The sequence below is a fragment of the Ascaphus truei genome, chromosome 6 (assembly GCF_040206685.1).
Source record: "Ascaphus truei isolate aAscTru1 chromosome 6, aAscTru1.hap1, whole genome shotgun sequence".
In the NCBI taxonomy this organism is placed as follows: Eukaryota; Metazoa; Chordata; class Amphibia; order Anura; family Ascaphidae; genus Ascaphus; species Ascaphus truei.
In genome coordinates this window covers 81,871,478-81,889,111 of record NC_134488.1, presented here as the reverse complement: position 1 = coordinate 81,889,111, position 17,634 = coordinate 81,871,478, and the positions used below count along the sequence as shown (strand labels likewise).

The 17,634-nt window shown below is 40.1% G+C and overlaps 1 protein-coding gene across 6 annotated transcripts in view; it reads right to left on the bottom strand.

The window, feature by feature from the left end:
• AJAP1 (adherens junctions associated protein 1) overlaps positions 1-17,634 on the bottom strand; it is a 434,689-nt gene that overhangs the window by 79,082 nt on the left and 337,973 nt on the right. Inside the window, exon 6 of one of the 6 annotated variants that reach the window (XM_075604938.1) lies at positions 15,125-15,748. The exons of the other annotated variants lie outside the window; for them this stretch is intronic. Within the exon in view, the coding sequence (XP_075461053.1) occupies positions 15,718-15,748 (31 nt within the window). The 3' untranslated portion in view covers positions 15,125-15,717. Of the gene's footprint in view, positions 1-15,124; positions 15,749-17,634 lie in introns of those variants that run through there. 6 annotated transcript variants of the gene reach the window in all.

Sequence of the window (17,634 nt, the reverse complement as noted above, 5' to 3'; positions counted from 1 at the left end):
ATGAATATATATTGTTGAATACCCTAATGCACCTTACTTAATGACATTTAACACTGTTTTGTGAATCTGACCTCTATCTACTAGTGTAACCTACAATATGTTATATCACAAGTACAGTACTTTGGGGGGAATAATATACATGAAATTAAACGGTGTAAAAGACATATAACTTTTAATATATATTAGTTAAAACGGGAAAAAGGATTGTGTTGACCGCTGTATTATTCGTCTTTATTGCTAAACTGCTGGTTGAACTTCTAAGCAAGGGGACATTCCTGTTTCATGAATCCTGTACTGTATCAAAGTTTTGGTGCATACAGTATATGTATAAAGATTTTATAATTTTAAGAAGTACAAAATGTGATCCTTAAAGGATATCTCAATTTTAAAATAATAATGTAGATTCTCTTAGAGGCCAATGCATCCAACAAAGCATTACTTTAAAAATAAACAAAATAAAAAAGCAATGGACCCTTTCCAACCAATGCTTGTACATTAATGAGTAAAGTAGTAGCGATGTAAACATACAATGCCCAGCAAAATACACAAAACACTTAACTAAAAAAGTAAAAAAATAGTCCAAAAAAGTTTACTGTAGTTACCACCCAGCATTGGTTGGCTGGGACAGGTTAGAATTTATGCAGACACTTATGTGAAATGGTTTGAAAATTCGTGCCAATTTTTAACTGCTCATATCCAGCCAATTTACTTTATAATGTAAACTTTAGAATTGTAGTAGTCATGGGCTCTATTCAACGGAAATTATTGGAGCTCCACTTAATCCTAAGTAATCACGAACATACCCACTTTCCATGTAAATGACATACCATCATTTTACCTAACTGCTCAAATTCAAGTATGTGACTTAAAGCAGCAATCGTACCTACTTGCTTTTTTTTTACAGCATTTTAAGCAGCTCAACTACCTCGTTTTGTGTGGTTCCCTGATACTAACCATTGTAGTCCCCAATGTCTCTACTGACTCCAAGGGAAACAATATGGGCAGGTCCATCCATAGGCGGTAAGCAGGTAATAGAGGCAGCAGATCTCAGGGGGCGGCAAGAGGAAGAGAGTAACAGCACTGCTGCTTTGCTTTTTTTTTTTTTAAATACAGTACATGTAGGATTGAAGCAGGTAGTCTCTGGAGCTGAACCCTGTTAATTTTAGCTCAGGGACCCCCTGTTTTCTGGGATACTTACCTCCTTAGGGGATGCTGGTATCTCAGCACCACTTTAGTTCTTTCAAAACTAAAGCTGTCTCACATTTTAATCTGGTTTGTAACTGTTACATACGCCTATAATGTATATTATCTTTAGCTGCATGCAATGTCTTGTATATAATGTACATATGTATTATGTAACTATGTATTGTAACTATGTATTACAGTATTTGTCATCTTAACTCTATGCCAAGGACATATTTATTTATCTATCAAATATTTTACCAGGAAGTAATACATTGAATGTTACCTCTCATTTTCAAGTATGAAAACGAGAGGTAACTCTCAATGTATTACTTCCTGGTAAAACATTTGATAAATTTATAAATAAAATTTAAAGACCCTGCTCACATAGGCCAATAGGAAGCCACATATGATGTCACAGCTTCCTATTGGCCCATGTGATAGGACAACTAAACCTGAGAAAGAGATACCGAGCAACCCTAAGGAGGTATATCTGGAAGTAGGAGGTTTCTGGAGCTGAAATTAATGGGTTCAGCTCCGGAGACCCATGCTTCCTACCTAGGGATTGGGGAGCAATTTTTTGGGTTAAAATATTTTGTGGACATTTTTTGGGGGGGGGGGGGAGAATTGTTTTTTTTTTTTAAATTTCTTTCGGAAGGGACAGCCTTAATAGTGCCTAAGGCAGTATATACCCTAGGAATTGGACTGTATATGGGTATTAAATCTTTTGCAGATCCCGCGGGTCAATCTGCCAATATATTGCACTGCCATATAAGTCCCCAGAGGACATACCAGTAACAACACAGGTAAGTATCCTGGGAACCAGGGGGTCAGCAGAGCTTTAAAAAAAAAATTTTAGGCAGGATTACTGCTTTAACATTTCGCAAGTAAAAGTACACTGTAATCCATCGTCACATCCCTCTGGATCATTGCAATGACTTGTTTTTAGGGGGGGGGGGGGGGGGGGGATTTATATATCAGACAGCTATAAGCTGAAAATCTTTTTTCAATTTTGTTTTGGAGAGAGAGAGAGAGAGAGAGAGAGAGAGAGAGAGAGAGAGAGAGAGAGAGAGAGAGAGAGAGAGAGAGAGAGAGAGAGAGAGAGAGAGAGAGAGAGAGAGAGAGAGAGAGAGAGAGAGAGAGAGAGAGAGAGAGAGTGATCCTCCTCAGGGGTTATAATGATGGTATCCTGTATTTCTCGGAAAATTAGAAGAGAGACTCAATGGTGTAGTACATATGTATGTAGTCTTTATTTATATGGTGCCATTAGCGTACATATCGCTTCACATTAGTACTACAGGTAACAATCATATAAATAACAAATAATACAAATAACAGATTATGGGAATAAGTGCTTCACACATAAAAGTAACATTTCGGAAGAGGAGTCCCTGCTCCGGCAAGCTTACAATCTAATTGGTGGGGAGAACGTGCAAAGACAGTAGGAGGGCATTCAGGTAAGTGCGTCTGCAGGGGGCCAAGCTTTATGTATCGTGTATAGTATTAGCCACGGTGCTACTAATATGCTTCTTAAAGCAAGTGTGTCTTAAGGTGGGTCTTAAAGGTGGATAGAGAAGGTGCTAGTCGGGTATTGAGGGGAAAGGCATTCCAGAGGTGTGGAGCAGTCAGCGAGAATGGTTTAAGGTGGGAGAGGGCTTTAGATACAAAGCGGGTAGAGAGAAGACATCCTTGAGCAGAACACAAGAGTCCGGAAGGTGCATAGTGAGGAATTAGGGCTGAGATGTAAGTATGAGCAGACAAGTGTAAAGCTTTAAAAGTGAGGAGGAGAATTGAGTGCGAGATGTGTGATTTGATAGGAAGCCAGGAGAGTGATTTTAGCAGGGGAGACGCTGAGAAAGATTTTGGAAATAGTAGAGTGATTCTGGCAGCAGCAGATATATACAAAGATACTCTTTTACAAAGGGCTTAGCCCGAAACGCGTCAGAGTGGGTGGTTGCTCCACTGTTGGTGTCTCCCCTAGTTGCTTAATAAAGTAGTTTTTAACCTATGGTGTGCTGGTTCCTGTACTTTTGCCCTGCGCAGTGCTCCACTTTCCTCCCCAGAGGCTGTTCTTCTCCTGATCTTCTATCAAGTTGGATGCACGCTTGCACGGATCGCTTTCACTTCATACAAACAGTGAGTGTACTGTGGTATTGCCTGGCTGTTTACTGACTGTGTTACCTATATGTTCTGTGGCTCTATCTGAGTGTGGTTGGTGTGACAAACAGCTTACTCCGGGGCTCCGCCGTTGTCCGGGACGGTTAGAACACGGTCTTTTAGGGTAGGTTAAAATGAGGAGGCGTCACGTACTGTTCCTTTAAACAGACTGGGCCTGGTTTATTCAGTCCCAGGCACTGAGACTGCCACAGTGCATACAACAAAACACATCAAAACAAAAGCTGCTCACCTGAGCGATAACTTAACTTAGATTTCCCTAACTCAGGGTGGAAGTGGCTTTTCCACTTTCCAACAACAAAACAAGGTACTTTTGCAGACTTAGCCAAATGAACAGAACGATTGAACCTGTGTGGGGAAGAGGCTTCTCCTCACTGTGTTCAGCAGCCTTCCAGGCTCTGGAGAAGAGACAAGAGCAACCAGGAAATAAGTCTTACATACCTGATTTCTAATTAGCATGACAGGTGACAGAAATCAGGCAGCCAGACAAACTCTGGTCTGGATCTCTCATCCCTCAGTTCCAGCGCTTGCCAAACTGTGGGATGGAGTGCATGTATTATAAGGCTGCACTCCCAGGCCAGACAGGATAGAAACTGTTCAGTATCCTGGGAGCCCTGTCTCTCTTCACTTTTTCCACTCAATGGAGTTGCTAGTTCAGCTTCTTTGGGATTGAGTTGCAATTCCACATCCACTTCCAGAGAATGTCCCATCTTTTCAGCTTCATTAGCTTCATCAGCTAAGGATTCTTCTGGTTTTGATTCAGCCCGTGTACCTTTTTTTGTTGTCTGTTGGGTGGCTGAAGGTTTTGCTAGTGCTTGTTTAGGTATTTCAAATTTTGCAACCTTGTTTTTCAAACGAGCGGTATTCCTAGCTCTCACTGTACCCCTGTCTTCATGGGTTTTTGTGGCTGTGGGATACTGACGCTTGGTCAGGGTCAATACTTGTCCTTGTAGAACTATAATCTCATCCGCGAGAGATCCCTGTTTTTTAGTGCGTCTTGCGAGTCTCTTCTCGGGGAATTTATCTGCACACTTTGCTTTCTCTGAGCTTGCTTCCACATTTTCATTGTATTGTGAAGCACTGTGAATTTCTTTGCTTGGGCCACAGTTACTTGTCTCAGTTTCTGGACCTTCTTGTGCCGAGTCACCTGGGCTCTAAGCTTGGCCTCTAGCGATGCTTTGGTGATTCTCAGGGTAGCTTTCAGTTTCTCATGCTGCTTTGCGGGGACATACTGGGTAATCAGACGTTCCTGCAGCACATGTACTTCTTTGGCAGCCTGCAGATTGTCTTCCTGCAGAGTTTGCTGCTCCTCCTCGGCCTTCTGGAGGTGCGTACGCAGACCTTGCAGTTGGTTCTGCAGTCGGTGCTCTGCTTCAAACTTCTCATCTTCCAAAAGTTTATTTATTTCTTTAAGCTCATGCAGCTTTTCATTCTTTTCCTTGATGAGGTCTGTCAATTGAGAATTTTCTTCTTTCAGTTTTACGTTTTCTCTTTTTGCAGTCTATGTAATTTACAGGGCCTCCATGTATCCCTCCTTCCATTTATGCAAATCTGCTTTGAGAATGATAGTCTCCTGGTGGGAGACTTCCATATCTAGGTTGAGGATTTGAAGCTCCTTCAGAGAGATTTTGAGATTCATATTAAGACTGAGGTTAGTTTTTTGAGAAATGTCCAGCTCCTCAGTGAGACTGTGAAGTTCCTTTTTAGAGACTTCCAGTTATGTGTGGCAGGTGCCGATCTCGTGGTGTGAGGCATCCAGTGGTGTGCGGAGTGTATGAACTTCCTTCTGAGATACGTCCACTTCTGTCCTGACACTGTTGACCTCTTGTTGTGAGGCATTCAGTTCTAGGCGAAGACCGTGAACCTCTTGCTGAAAGACTGTAATCTCCTTCAGTGCCTCTTCATACTTCTGTTTCAGCTTAGCCATCATTTTATCAGATTGGCTTTGCTTTTCCACCATGGTGGCTTTTGTAGTGTTTGCAGCATCTAGCTCAGTCTTGAGATCGTCCAATTCTGTCCTGGCCAAAGAGTAAATTGTGAGCACATCTTTCTGTAGCTTAACGTTATTTTTCTGTAGCTCTGTGTAATCATCTTTCTTTTATTTCAATTGTTCACGGAGCATATCACAGTCATGCCTGGCATTTTCAGGGCATCTTCAGGGCTGGTCAAGGGATCGACACTCACTGGTTCCGGCTCCGCTTCCCTGAGATGGTTGGTTGAGGGTTCCTCACTGTTGGCAGCGGACAGACACTTCTTTGGGGTACACGACTTCTGCCTTGGGCCCTCTGGATATTCGGTTATCCGTGGGACGAATTCTCCATTTTCTCTAGGCTGCAGGGCAACTCGGTCCCCCTTTTTCTCCACAGGATCTGCGGACGTGTCTGTTCCTTCCACGGTAAGTGAAGAACCGCTTTTCTTTTTATTTTTCCGCCTTTCTGTTTTGGATGACTCCGTCACATCAGAATGTAGGGAAGCAAGGAGCACAGCTGAAGTAGAAATCTGCAGGGAGAGTCCTGTAGAAAAAATGAATAAGGGGCACAACTCCGTGCTAAAACTGAGGGTGGTTTATTGGATAATTGCACAGGGACAGAAACACAGCCCACACACCGACATGTTTCGTTCCACGGGACTTTATCAAGGTGTACCACATCACTATACCTCCTTACCTTTAATACACCCATTTCGCGCCAAAATCGCCCAACCGAGTACACTGCGCATGCGCGCCGGCGACGCGTCGCATCTCCGTGACATCGCCTCCCCTCTGGCACTAGTCCTGGAGTCAGAGACCACGTCACTGGGATGCGTCCGTTTCCACCCTGGAACGCATGCCAGCTGTGCTCCTATTGGGCGGAGGCGGAAGAGGGATGAAAATTACATTTTTTTACATTTTTTTTTTTTTTTTTTTTTACACTCAACAACTTTATTAGTATAAAAAAAGACAAACATATTTTGCCCATAGCTAAACTTTGCAAACAGACACATTGCTAGTTTAGTTTAGGGTTACATTAAAAACAAATGCTAATCACATTGAATAACCTTTGATAAAATAAAAATAAAAAGAGAGAAGATATTTTAAACAGTCACAAAACTCCATTTAGACTACAATCATTTTAGAAGATTATATTCTAATCTAAGTAGATAAGTTTATACAAAAATACTATAATATGAATATTTGTATCAAGCACTAACTTTATCCATACACTTGAATTATGTAGTCAGAGTATAGACTGAATCTATGTGATTGGCTGTATCATTGGATTTTACATGGGGGAATAGAAACACTATCATTAAAAGAGTTGATTATTGAGAATTTTTTCAGATGTGTATATATTGATTTTCTCTTATTCATAACCCATATATTGATGGCACAGAAGGACATAGAACAATTTTATTGTCAAAAAGTATACTTATATTCTAATATTCTAAACAATTAATAAATGAATAGTGGCATCATAAAGGACCCTCCTCCACTATAGAAAGTGGGAAAGGTCCCAATCGATATTCATACCGTGAGGCACCCTGGTTCTTAATGTGAAGATCCAGAATGCCTCACGTTGATCGAGCTTTTTGACTCTATCACCCCCTCTGGGTGACATCTGGATGGACTCAATACCTTGAAATTTAAAGTTTTTTAGTCCACCTTTGCTGCAGTTGGTGAAGTGTTTAGGGACAGGATGGTCCAAGTTCCCTTTGGAGATCAATCGGATATGCTCCATTATTCGCACTTTAAGGTTCCTAATGGTTCTTCCAACATATTGGCTGCCGCACCCGCAAGTGATGAGGTAGACAATATATGTGGATTTGCAGTTGATAAATGATCTAGTGGCATGAGATTTTCCAGTTTGACTGGATAAACATTTGTTTGATTTATTGATATAGCCACAGATTTTGCAATTCCCACAAGGGAAAGAACCATTAGGAACTGTATTACAATGTGTCGTTTGTGAGGAGAAGAGACTTGGGGTCAGGGAATTCGCAACCGTCTTGGCCTTCCTATAAACAATATTAGGACCTCCAGTAACATATTGTTTTCATGTAGGGTCCAGGGAGAGTACCGACCAATGTTTTTTAAGGATATATCTGACTTGTTCAGCTTGAGAGCTAAATGAGGTAATAAACAGGGGTGTATCATTAAATCTTAAGCCTCTTTTAGAGCGGTGGAATAGTTCTGATCTATTAGTAGATGAGACCTCCTCAATTGCCCTATTTAAATCATCTGGTTTGTAGCCCCGTTGCACAAAACGATCAAACATTTCTTTTACACGTTCATTATAGTCTTCCTCATTGGAACAATTGCGCCGTAGGCGAATGAATTGGCCCTTCGGGATACCTTTCAGGAGGGGCCCTGGATGACAGCTGTTGGCACGTAGGAAAGTATTCCGTGAATTAGATTTGCGATAAATGTCGGATTGAATAGATAAATTCATATCAATGTATAAGTATAAATCTAAATAGTGAATGTGATGGTGACAAATTGTCCAAATTTTCTAAAATGGAAGGCTTCAAGGAAAGTGAACAAAAAAAATGGCCCTGTTTGTTAAAGAGGCAGAGAAGGAGATAATGGGAAAGAAAGATGTAAAGTTCTCACGTGATAAAATGGACTATGAGAAAAAACAAGTTTACTCATGGGAAAGAATAGTACAGCCAAGAAGAGGGAGTAGGGACCAACAGTCCGGTTTCTCTACACCTGGTAGATCCAGAAGCAATTCCTGGTCACAAAAATCAATTTTGAAGAAAACTTCTTCACCTAATGAAGCTCAAAATGTTGAGTCTGAGTTGTCATACTCAGATAATGCCAGTCATTCTGTTTCATTCTTTTCACAACAAGGAAGTAATTTTCCCTATCAAGAGAGACCTAAAGAGCAACGCCAGCAGGGAGCAAGGTCTCGTTATGAACAACCTACTGGGTCATCAGAGGCCTATGATGAGGGTCCCTCAACGAGCTATTCGTCAAAAAACGAAAAGCGACGAGAAGGGGGAAGAGGAAATCAGGGAAAAGGAGCACCACACAAACGGAAAAAGAACTTTTGAATGGTGTCATCAATCTATCAAATGTTGAACTTTCCTCAGATGAACTTTCTCTCTTAACTAAAGGGTTAAAGTTCGCACCAGAGTGTAAATTCAATATTTTTGACACTGTAATTGATCTACATAAATTTATTCGAAAATGCACCTTAAAAAAGTTCTATGACGCTAGAAGTTCTAATACCAGTGTGTCACATACTTTGAATGTTGAGGATGCTGTTAACCCCTGTTTATCCTTTAAGGAACACTGTACCATCCAAGACTTGGAAGAACTAGGGGGTGATCCGGTGGATGAGTTCAACCCAGATAACTTCTTGGGGAGAAGACCATCGGGTCTCAAGAAAAGGTCCCTGTTTTTTCCCACTTTTATGAAAGGGAAATACCTATCCACTTTTGAGAGTCTAGTGGAGAGGGACCTCATGCTTCTAGAAAAGGGCTTCACTTTTGATACCCCGCGTTATACGCATTATAAAGATAATCTCACTAGAGGTGAAAGTATTGCACTAGATGAACTTAAGAAGAACAAAAACTTGATCATTAAAAATGCGGACAAGGGGGGAGCAGTGGTGGTGCAGCATAGGGATGACTATCACAGGGAGGCTTTAAGACAGCTCTGTGACACTTGCTCCTATGCTGCACTAACAACAGACCCCACTAAGAGATTTCAGGGGGAATTAAAATCACTCATTGATGAAGGGACTATGTTATTCATTCTTGATGAGAACGAGAGAGAGTTCTTATTTAATGCTACCCCGACTGTTGCAGTGTTTCACCATCTCCCGAAGATTCATAAAACTCTGATCCACCCTCCGGGGAGGCCTATAATATCCAGTATTGGATCTTTGGGAGATGGTGTCTCACGCTATGTCGACCGGTTTCTACAACCGATTGTGAAGTCTCTACCCTCTTTCATACTTGATAGTGGAGACCTCCTGACATATATTGATCACATTGTATGGAAACCTAATATGATCTGGGTTACTCTGGACGTGACGTCCTTGTACACAATGATTACACATGAGCATGGATTATAAGCTGTTGGTCATTTTCTTTCCCGCACAGATATGTCACCAGCACAGACAACATTTTTATTAGATTCTATTCACTTTTTATTAACGCACAATTATTTTTTGTTTGATGGGGTTCACTATCTCCAAACACGTGGTACAGCCATGGGAACGAGCTTCGCTCCCAGTTACGCCAACCTCTTCATGGGGTGGTGGGAGTCTGTCCACGTGTTTGGAGATGGGAACAAATTTAGGGAGCACATTTTCTTTTACAAACGTTTTATCGACGATCTCATTTTCATTTGGGAGGGTGATGTCACTTCACTTTTATCTTTTATTAACACTTTAAATATTAATACTTACAACCTTAATTTCACGTACACATATAATCACCATCACATTCACTATTTAGATTTATACTTATACATTGATATGAATTTATCTATTCAATCCGACATTTATCGCAAATCTAATTCACGGAATACTTTCCTACGTGCCAACAGCTGTCATCCAGGGCCCCTCCTGAAAGGTATCCCGAAGGGCCAATTCATTCGCCTACGGCGCAATTGTTCCAATGAGGAAGACTATAATGAACGTGTAAAAGAAATGTTTGATCGTTTTGTGCAACGGGGCTACAAACCAGATGATTTAAATAGGGCAATTGAGGAGGTCTCATCTACTAATAGATCAGAACTATTCCACCGCTCTAAAAGAGGCTTAAGATTTAATGATACACCCCTGTTTATTACCTCATTTAGCTCTCAAGCTGAACAAGTCAGATATATCCTTAAAAAACATTGGTCGGTACTCTCCCTGGACCCTACATTAAAACAATATGTTACTGGAGGTCCTAATATTGTTTATAGGAAGGCCAAGACGGTTGCGAATTCCCTGACCCCAAGTCTCTTCTCCTCACAAACGACACATTGTAATACAGTTCCTAATGGTTCTTTCCCTTGTGGGAATTGCAAAATCTGTGGCTATATCAATAAATCAAACAAATGTTTATCCAGTCAAACTGGAAAATCTCATGCCACTAGATCATTTATCAACTGCAAATCCACATATATTGTCTACCTCATCACTTGCGGGTGCGGCAGCCAATATGTTGGAAGAACCATTAGGAACCTTAAAGTGCGAATAATGGAGCATATCCGATTGATCTCCAAAGGGAACTTGGACCATCCTGTCCCTAAACACTTCACCAACTGCAGCAAAGGTGGACTAAAAAACTTTAAATTTCAAGGTATTGAGTCCATCCAGATGTCACCCAGAGGGGGTGATAGAGTCAAAAAGCTCGATCAACGTGAGGCATTCTGGATCTTCACATTAAGAACCAGGGTGCCTCACGGTATGAATATCGATTGGGACCTTTCCCACTTTCTATAGTGGAGGAGGGTCCTTTATGATGCCACTATTCATTTATTAATTGTTTAGAATATTAGAATATAAGTATACTTTTTGACAATAAAATTGTTCTATGTCCTTCTGTGCCATCAATATATGGGTTATGAATAAGAGAAAATCAATATATACACATCTGAAAAAATTCTCAATAATCAACTCTTTTAATGATAGTGTTTCTATTCCCCCATGTAAAATCCAATGATACAGCCAATCACATAGATTCAGTCTATACTCTGACTACATAATTCAAGTGTATGGATAAAGTTAGTGCTTGATACAAATATTCATATTATAGTATTTTTGTATAAACTTATCTACTTAGATTAGAATATAATCTTCTAAAATGATTGTAGTCTAAATGGAGTTTTGTGACTGTTTAAAATATCTTCTCTCTTTTTATTTTTATTTTATCAAAGGTTATTCAATGTGATTAGCATTTGTTTTTAATGTAACCCTAAACTAAACTAGCAATGTGTCTGTTTGCAAAGTTTAGCTATGGGCAAAATATGTTTGTCTTTTTTTATACTAATAAAGTTGTTGAGTGTAAAAAAAAAAAAAAAAAAAATGTAAAAAAATGTAATTTTCATCCCTCTTCCGCCTCCGCCCAATAGGAGCACAGCTGGCATGCGTTCCAGGGTGGAAACGGACGCATCCCAGTGACGTGGTCTCTGACTCCAGGACTAGTGCCAGAGGGGAGGCGATGTCACGGAGATGCGACGCGTCGCCGGCGCGCATGCGCAGTGTACTCGGTTGGGCGATTTTGGCGCGAAATGGGTGTATTAAAGGTAAGGAGGTATAGTGATGTGGTACACCTTGATAAAGTCCCGTGGGACGAAACATGTCGGTGTGTGGGCTGTGTTTCTGTCCCTGTGCAATTATCCAATAAACCACCCTCAGTTTTAGCACGGAGTTGTGCCCCTTATTCATTTTTTCTACAGGACTCTCCCTGCAGATTTCTACTTCAGCTGTGCTCCTTGCTTCCCTACATTCTGAATTTCCCTGATCAGGATTGCACGCAGTGGAACTTCGTCTGGATGGATTTCGTATTCCCATACACTCAATGGAAAGGTAATGGGCAGTAGCCCTCATTCTATGTTACCTTGGTCCCTATTTAGGGAAGTGTATATGGTAAGGGGGGTAAGCAGGGTAAACCATATCTGCGGTAGTCGCGCTGACTGACCGCTAGGTCCCATGTTCATGTCCCCCCTTAACCTAGTATTATATAATTGCTGGAATTATTTATGGAAGTTCCTATCTACCTATATGCTGTAATACAGTTTGTGAGTCTATACACTTGTATGAGCGTCAATCTCTACGTTTATACATATTGGCTCCGTCACATCAGGAATACTGGGGTCTCCTTTATTTAATACTTCAGCGGCTTCATTGTATACGCCAGGCTTTTCTTGCAGTTGCGTTAGCTGACATAAATATTTGGTGATCTGCTGCTCCCGCTCTTTCTCCTGCCGATCATATTCGTCATCATAGAGAGCGGTCTTTCGGTTCATGACGAGTTCAGGCACCCCCACCATTCTTGGGGTGTTTTGTGGGTGTGACTCGGTTCGGGTTCCCTGTAAGAGATGTCTTCCACTTTATTGGACTGGAAGGGCCCCTCTTCCGTGGGGTAGGGTTCATTACAGGACCGCTGCATCTTGTCCTCCATTTTGGGGCTATCAGGTGTTATTTTCTTCCTGACCTCAGGAGGCGCTATTGCAGCTGTTGCCAATGTATTTGCTAGAACCCCCAATTGTGGTAGTCCTACAGGTGGGCATATTTTGCTTGTAGAGGTCGTAGCTCTCACAGGCATCTCTGTAGACTTTTTCTTGGGTAAGTTTTACAATATCAGCAGTACTGTGCCCGCATTCTCTCTCATTAGGTATACTGGATGTGCAGTTGCTAGGTAAAAACTTCTGTTTGCTTTACACCATTTACTTGCTATGTGTAATCCCTCCGCTTCAGCAAATAATGTGATTTTCTGCTTGAGTTAAGTAATTTTCAGTCTCAACTTTGAGTATTATGGCATTCACTCCACACTTTGGGTGCCTGTTTTACTCCCAAGATTTATAGACAGACTTTACTTGCAGAAAAAAATATATATATTCTTTGCAGTGGAATATTTCTTTCACTCCCGGCAGGGTGACTCAACACTCAGCAATTGGCTTTGGGATACCTTTTACACAGCTCTGCAATTCCTTTTTCCCCGGTAGGGCAATTTACCCTCAGCCCTTGTTTACTGAAAATTCCCCTGCTTCAGCACAGTCGCATCAATTTTCACACTTTTCTGCATATACTCCATTCACAGCTGGTAGTCCTATGCGGTGTGGCAGCCTTTACTTGCAGAATCAGTACCGCTCATGGGTCACCATCTGTATTCACTGCTTCAGCGAAACATTTGAAAATAACAAACGCCTATCCATTTTTAGGGCTAACTTACTTCTTGAACCCTGACTACGGCTGGAAGGCAAAACCCCTATTTCAATGACCATATTACACTTTAATGTGATAGGCAAGTAAGGTTTACCTGCTTCAGCACAGTCTCTCTCTCTCCTCTTGGAATCGGGAAGAGTCCATCTGTGGTTTTGTGGCTTTCTTCAGTGCAGATTTCCTGCCTGAATGTGTATCCCTTTAATTCTGGTCTCTGCTGCATGTGATCCATTGTTTATGTTGCTCAGGCTGTTTGTAGGCAAAAAGCACAAAAAAAATTCACAGGCAATCTCCGGGACCCCTTTTAACTTCAAGGGCCACCTCTCGTCCCACTTCTGACGATCATATGTAAGAGGACATGTGCAGAGGTAAGCAATGGAGACTTTTTAAGGTGAAATTAAATAAGACTTTTATTGCGTCTGTTTCTTAAACACAAGAAAATCATCCAAACATATGCAAATAAGGGGTCAAGCAAAGCTTCTGTTCCACTTGGGAGTATTTCTAGTGAAACCTATGCAGTCCACAACTCCCTTTAGATTAGCATGTCTCCCAGCCCCAAACATATATCTTGATATGTGCAGATATACAAAAAGTCTTAGAAAGGAAAGTCTTATCTGTTTCTTGTAGGGGAAGGCTTCTTTGTTCTTCTGGTGTCCACACCTTTGGGCGATAAGGCAATGTCAGGATCCAGGTTTAGAAATACTTTCCCCTGTGTCTTGCTGGCAGCCTCTAATGGTAGGCTCAAGACATCTGTCCCTATGGTCAGTCACACAACTTGTGAGACTCAGGAACAATCTCACTTCCTGTCTCAAAGGCAGGCTTTTCTAACAAACCTAATCAGCCAGGCGGTGTTGGTTAATTGACTACCAGCAGTTAACCACCACACTGCTGGATTAGAGGCACATTTCCTGAACAGAGATAAATCCCCTGTTACATAACCCCTGAGGAGGATCACCATTGCTGTCATCAGAGAGAGGTGGATCTCTGATATGCCCATATACCCACTAGAAATCTGTAAGTGGGATTAACACATTTTTATAGTTAGAACTTCACTTTTTGATTACTGGGTACACCATTATTTGTATTATTATTCCATATACCACATTGTTTTCTATGCGCTCCCCTAACCTGGAAGACAACGAGATCGCATTCTGGACCACAGGATGGCCCATTTTTAGCATCCACTATAGCTCAGGTCCAAAGACTAAAGGAAGCAGCAACCTAAGTTAACGCTCTGTTAAATGTTAACAGGTTTCTTTAAATCTCACTAATGTAATGTTAAGTGCTATTTTCAGAATTTTTAACATGATGTTAGTTAGGTCATGCAATACCTAAAAGTGATGTTATTTGCATCCCTTAAATATAGGTTTTTGTGTAGAGGAGCGAGTGCTTTCTTTGTTAAAGTCCTACTGTATATGCGAATTTAAATAATTTTAATATGTTTTACATGTCCATATATGTATATAACATTTACATATGTTATGTTTAACATATATCCTAGATATTTCACATGAACTCTTTGTTGTGCACAGGTGTTGTATAAATGAATGTTTGGGGATTATGTATGGTGCTTAGGACATTAACAAAGGAGAGTCGCTCTCATAGTTAACACGTCATATTATATATCGCTAACGGGAAGCAGTGCTAACCTAATATGATGATAAGTCTCTGTTAATGAGATAACTAATGGCTATTGTTTCTGCATATAATAAGCTTTGTGGATTTGCGTTAACCTCAGGAAACATAAGGTCCGTTATGGATTTTGATAACAGTACGTTATGAGTCCTGTATTAAATGGAGCACTGAGAATTTGGGCGTATGTACAGTAGAGAGGCATAAAATAGATATGCAAAGATGTACTTAGAAAACAATGAAATTGGAGAAATTTCATATGGAAAATGCAATCAGTAATCCGATGGTAACATGCTATTAGTCAACATTTTTAATTAGAGTTTGTAAATTTGTAGATACTATACGTAGAACATACTGTATTGCAGATTCATTTTTTATGGTTAGTAATTTGGAAAGTTTAAAATAGAATATCTAGGCTACACGACATACTGTACATGCATTCTCTACACAATCTCCATTCCAATACTTCAGTGTTTCCACTATCTGTTATGTAAAAAGAGCCCCACTTCCTCCGCTTTGGAAAGTTGCAACAGCAAAAGCATTAGCTTCAGGATCTGTGACATATGGCACCTTTGATATATTGCACTGTCTTGTGAAGCAGCAGAATTTCTTGTAAGGATAGGTGATAAGACAAACATCATAGGAACTCAACAGCTGTGACACATTATGTTCTTGCCACACTGATGAGGCAGCAAGAGCTACTGTAGTTGTCTGCAATGACTGCAGAACAAACAGTATTGTCTACCAATTAAAATAATTCTCCTCACCTCCACCTTAATTTGCTCTTCTCCTTCATCTCATTGTGATTTGGTTTTTCTGTAAATGTTTGCCGCTCTGGAGTTGTTTCTATTTTTAATCTCTCTCTTCAAATATGTGAATCATCACTGTGAATGGTTCTACAATTATGTAAATAACGAATTGTCACAAATTTAGTTCAGCCTCTTTGCTGGTCACGTAATTTTTAGGGATACTAGTCTGAGTGCATATTTTTCTGCTTAAAGTGGTTGAGTTGTCATAAGCATAAACTGGAATGCTGTGTGTTAAAAATACAATTTGTATTTTTTTGTCTATTTGAAAATTTAGAAAAAAATCATCACCACCCATTATAATGACTACTGATTCTAAGTAGATAGTTAGATACCAACAAATCGATTACAGTACAAAACCTAAATTTGTCCAGTAGGGTACTGAACAAGGTTTTACATTTTCCGTTGAATAGATCCAGTACTAGTAGTTTTATTAATTGGCTTATACTAGGAGCTTTAACTTGTACAGTAAGTGTAATAACTTTTTGAGAACAATGTGATTTCAAGTATAATCACATGGTTCCCACTAAGCATATTAGAAAAGGCACGTTTTAATATTCTTAGCTAAAATGACATTTTAAAATTGTCTTAACATATTTATATGGAAGTTGACATTAATTGTTCACATGATTCTCTTCATCTTGATCAACAAATACAGTAAACTTGGAACTTAACTAATAAAGAACCCAGAGTCTGCGTCTAGCAACGCATTTTCAATAACATCTTGTAATAATTGTTAGTTTTGTACTATCCTACTTTCCTCTAAGTCCTCACAATCCTATCAACAATTTTGATTTTCTAAACTTAAGATGTATATTGTTTACAATAAGTTATTTACATATTTAGATCTTTTTTAGAATATCAAATATCTGGTATTTTGAAAGATGACTATTAAAGATGCAATTCTATTTGTCATTTTATATACTTCTATATACCCAAGTGCATGAGTAAAGTTGTTTTCTTTATTAAAAATGAGATTTGCATTTTAGAATACTTTATTTTAAAGATTTGCTTATTCTTTAAACTGGAATTGACATGGTCGGCAGTTTTGACCACTTTAAAATGTGAAGGGGCTGCTCAGATTAGCATTTTTAGTTACACCAGTGTTTTTGAGCCGGGGTGCCAGGTATGCCATGAACCTCTGCCAAAAGTGCTGTGGCCCCATGTAGAAACCATCTGCTTGCTGCTCTGTTGGCGCATACCATGCTGTATGGATATGTAATCCACCCCTCCTCTCATAGCACGACACAGAGGAGAAAAAGGAGCATCACAAAACAGAATGAGAGGCGCCCGCTGAGCAGCTGACATGTTTTAGGTGCATGGGAAGGTGGGTGACGGAAAAGGGGAGGGAGGTAAGCGCTTTGTGTGGGGAGAGGAAGTAGTCTAGTTTAAGTTAGAGAGGGAGAAGTGAATGTGGATTGATCATGAGAAAGAGGGTGAGTGTGATGTGTGAGAAGGGGGATAAATGTGGGGTGTGTAGTGAATAAAAGGATGAATATGATGAGTGTTAATGTGGTGTGTAAGAAGTGTAGGTGAGTGTGGTGGGTGTGTGCATGCGCACGAATATGGGATGTATGAGGTCTGATGTAAGGGGTACCCCGAGATTGTAAAAAATCTTTCAGGGTTCCCCAGCTCAAAAAAAGTTGAGAACCACTGGGCTACACAGTGGCAACTTTGATGTGGTCTGGTTACCACTGGCCATCTTATTTTATCGTATAAAAATTTCCAGGAAAATTTCAACCAAAAATACACCTATTTTTTAATAAAGAATATTCAGGGTTGGCTCTGTAATACCAAACCTGTAAAACCAACACAAAAAAAGAAAATATATATATATTGTTCCTTTTGCAAACCTTTTCCAGAAATATTATGGAATTTATCCTGTCCAGATATTTATTATGTTTCTTTCCCATCAAAGAGGGCAGGTAATATACAGTATTGTAAAGTGCCTTATAACTTTCTACTACTTTATAAAT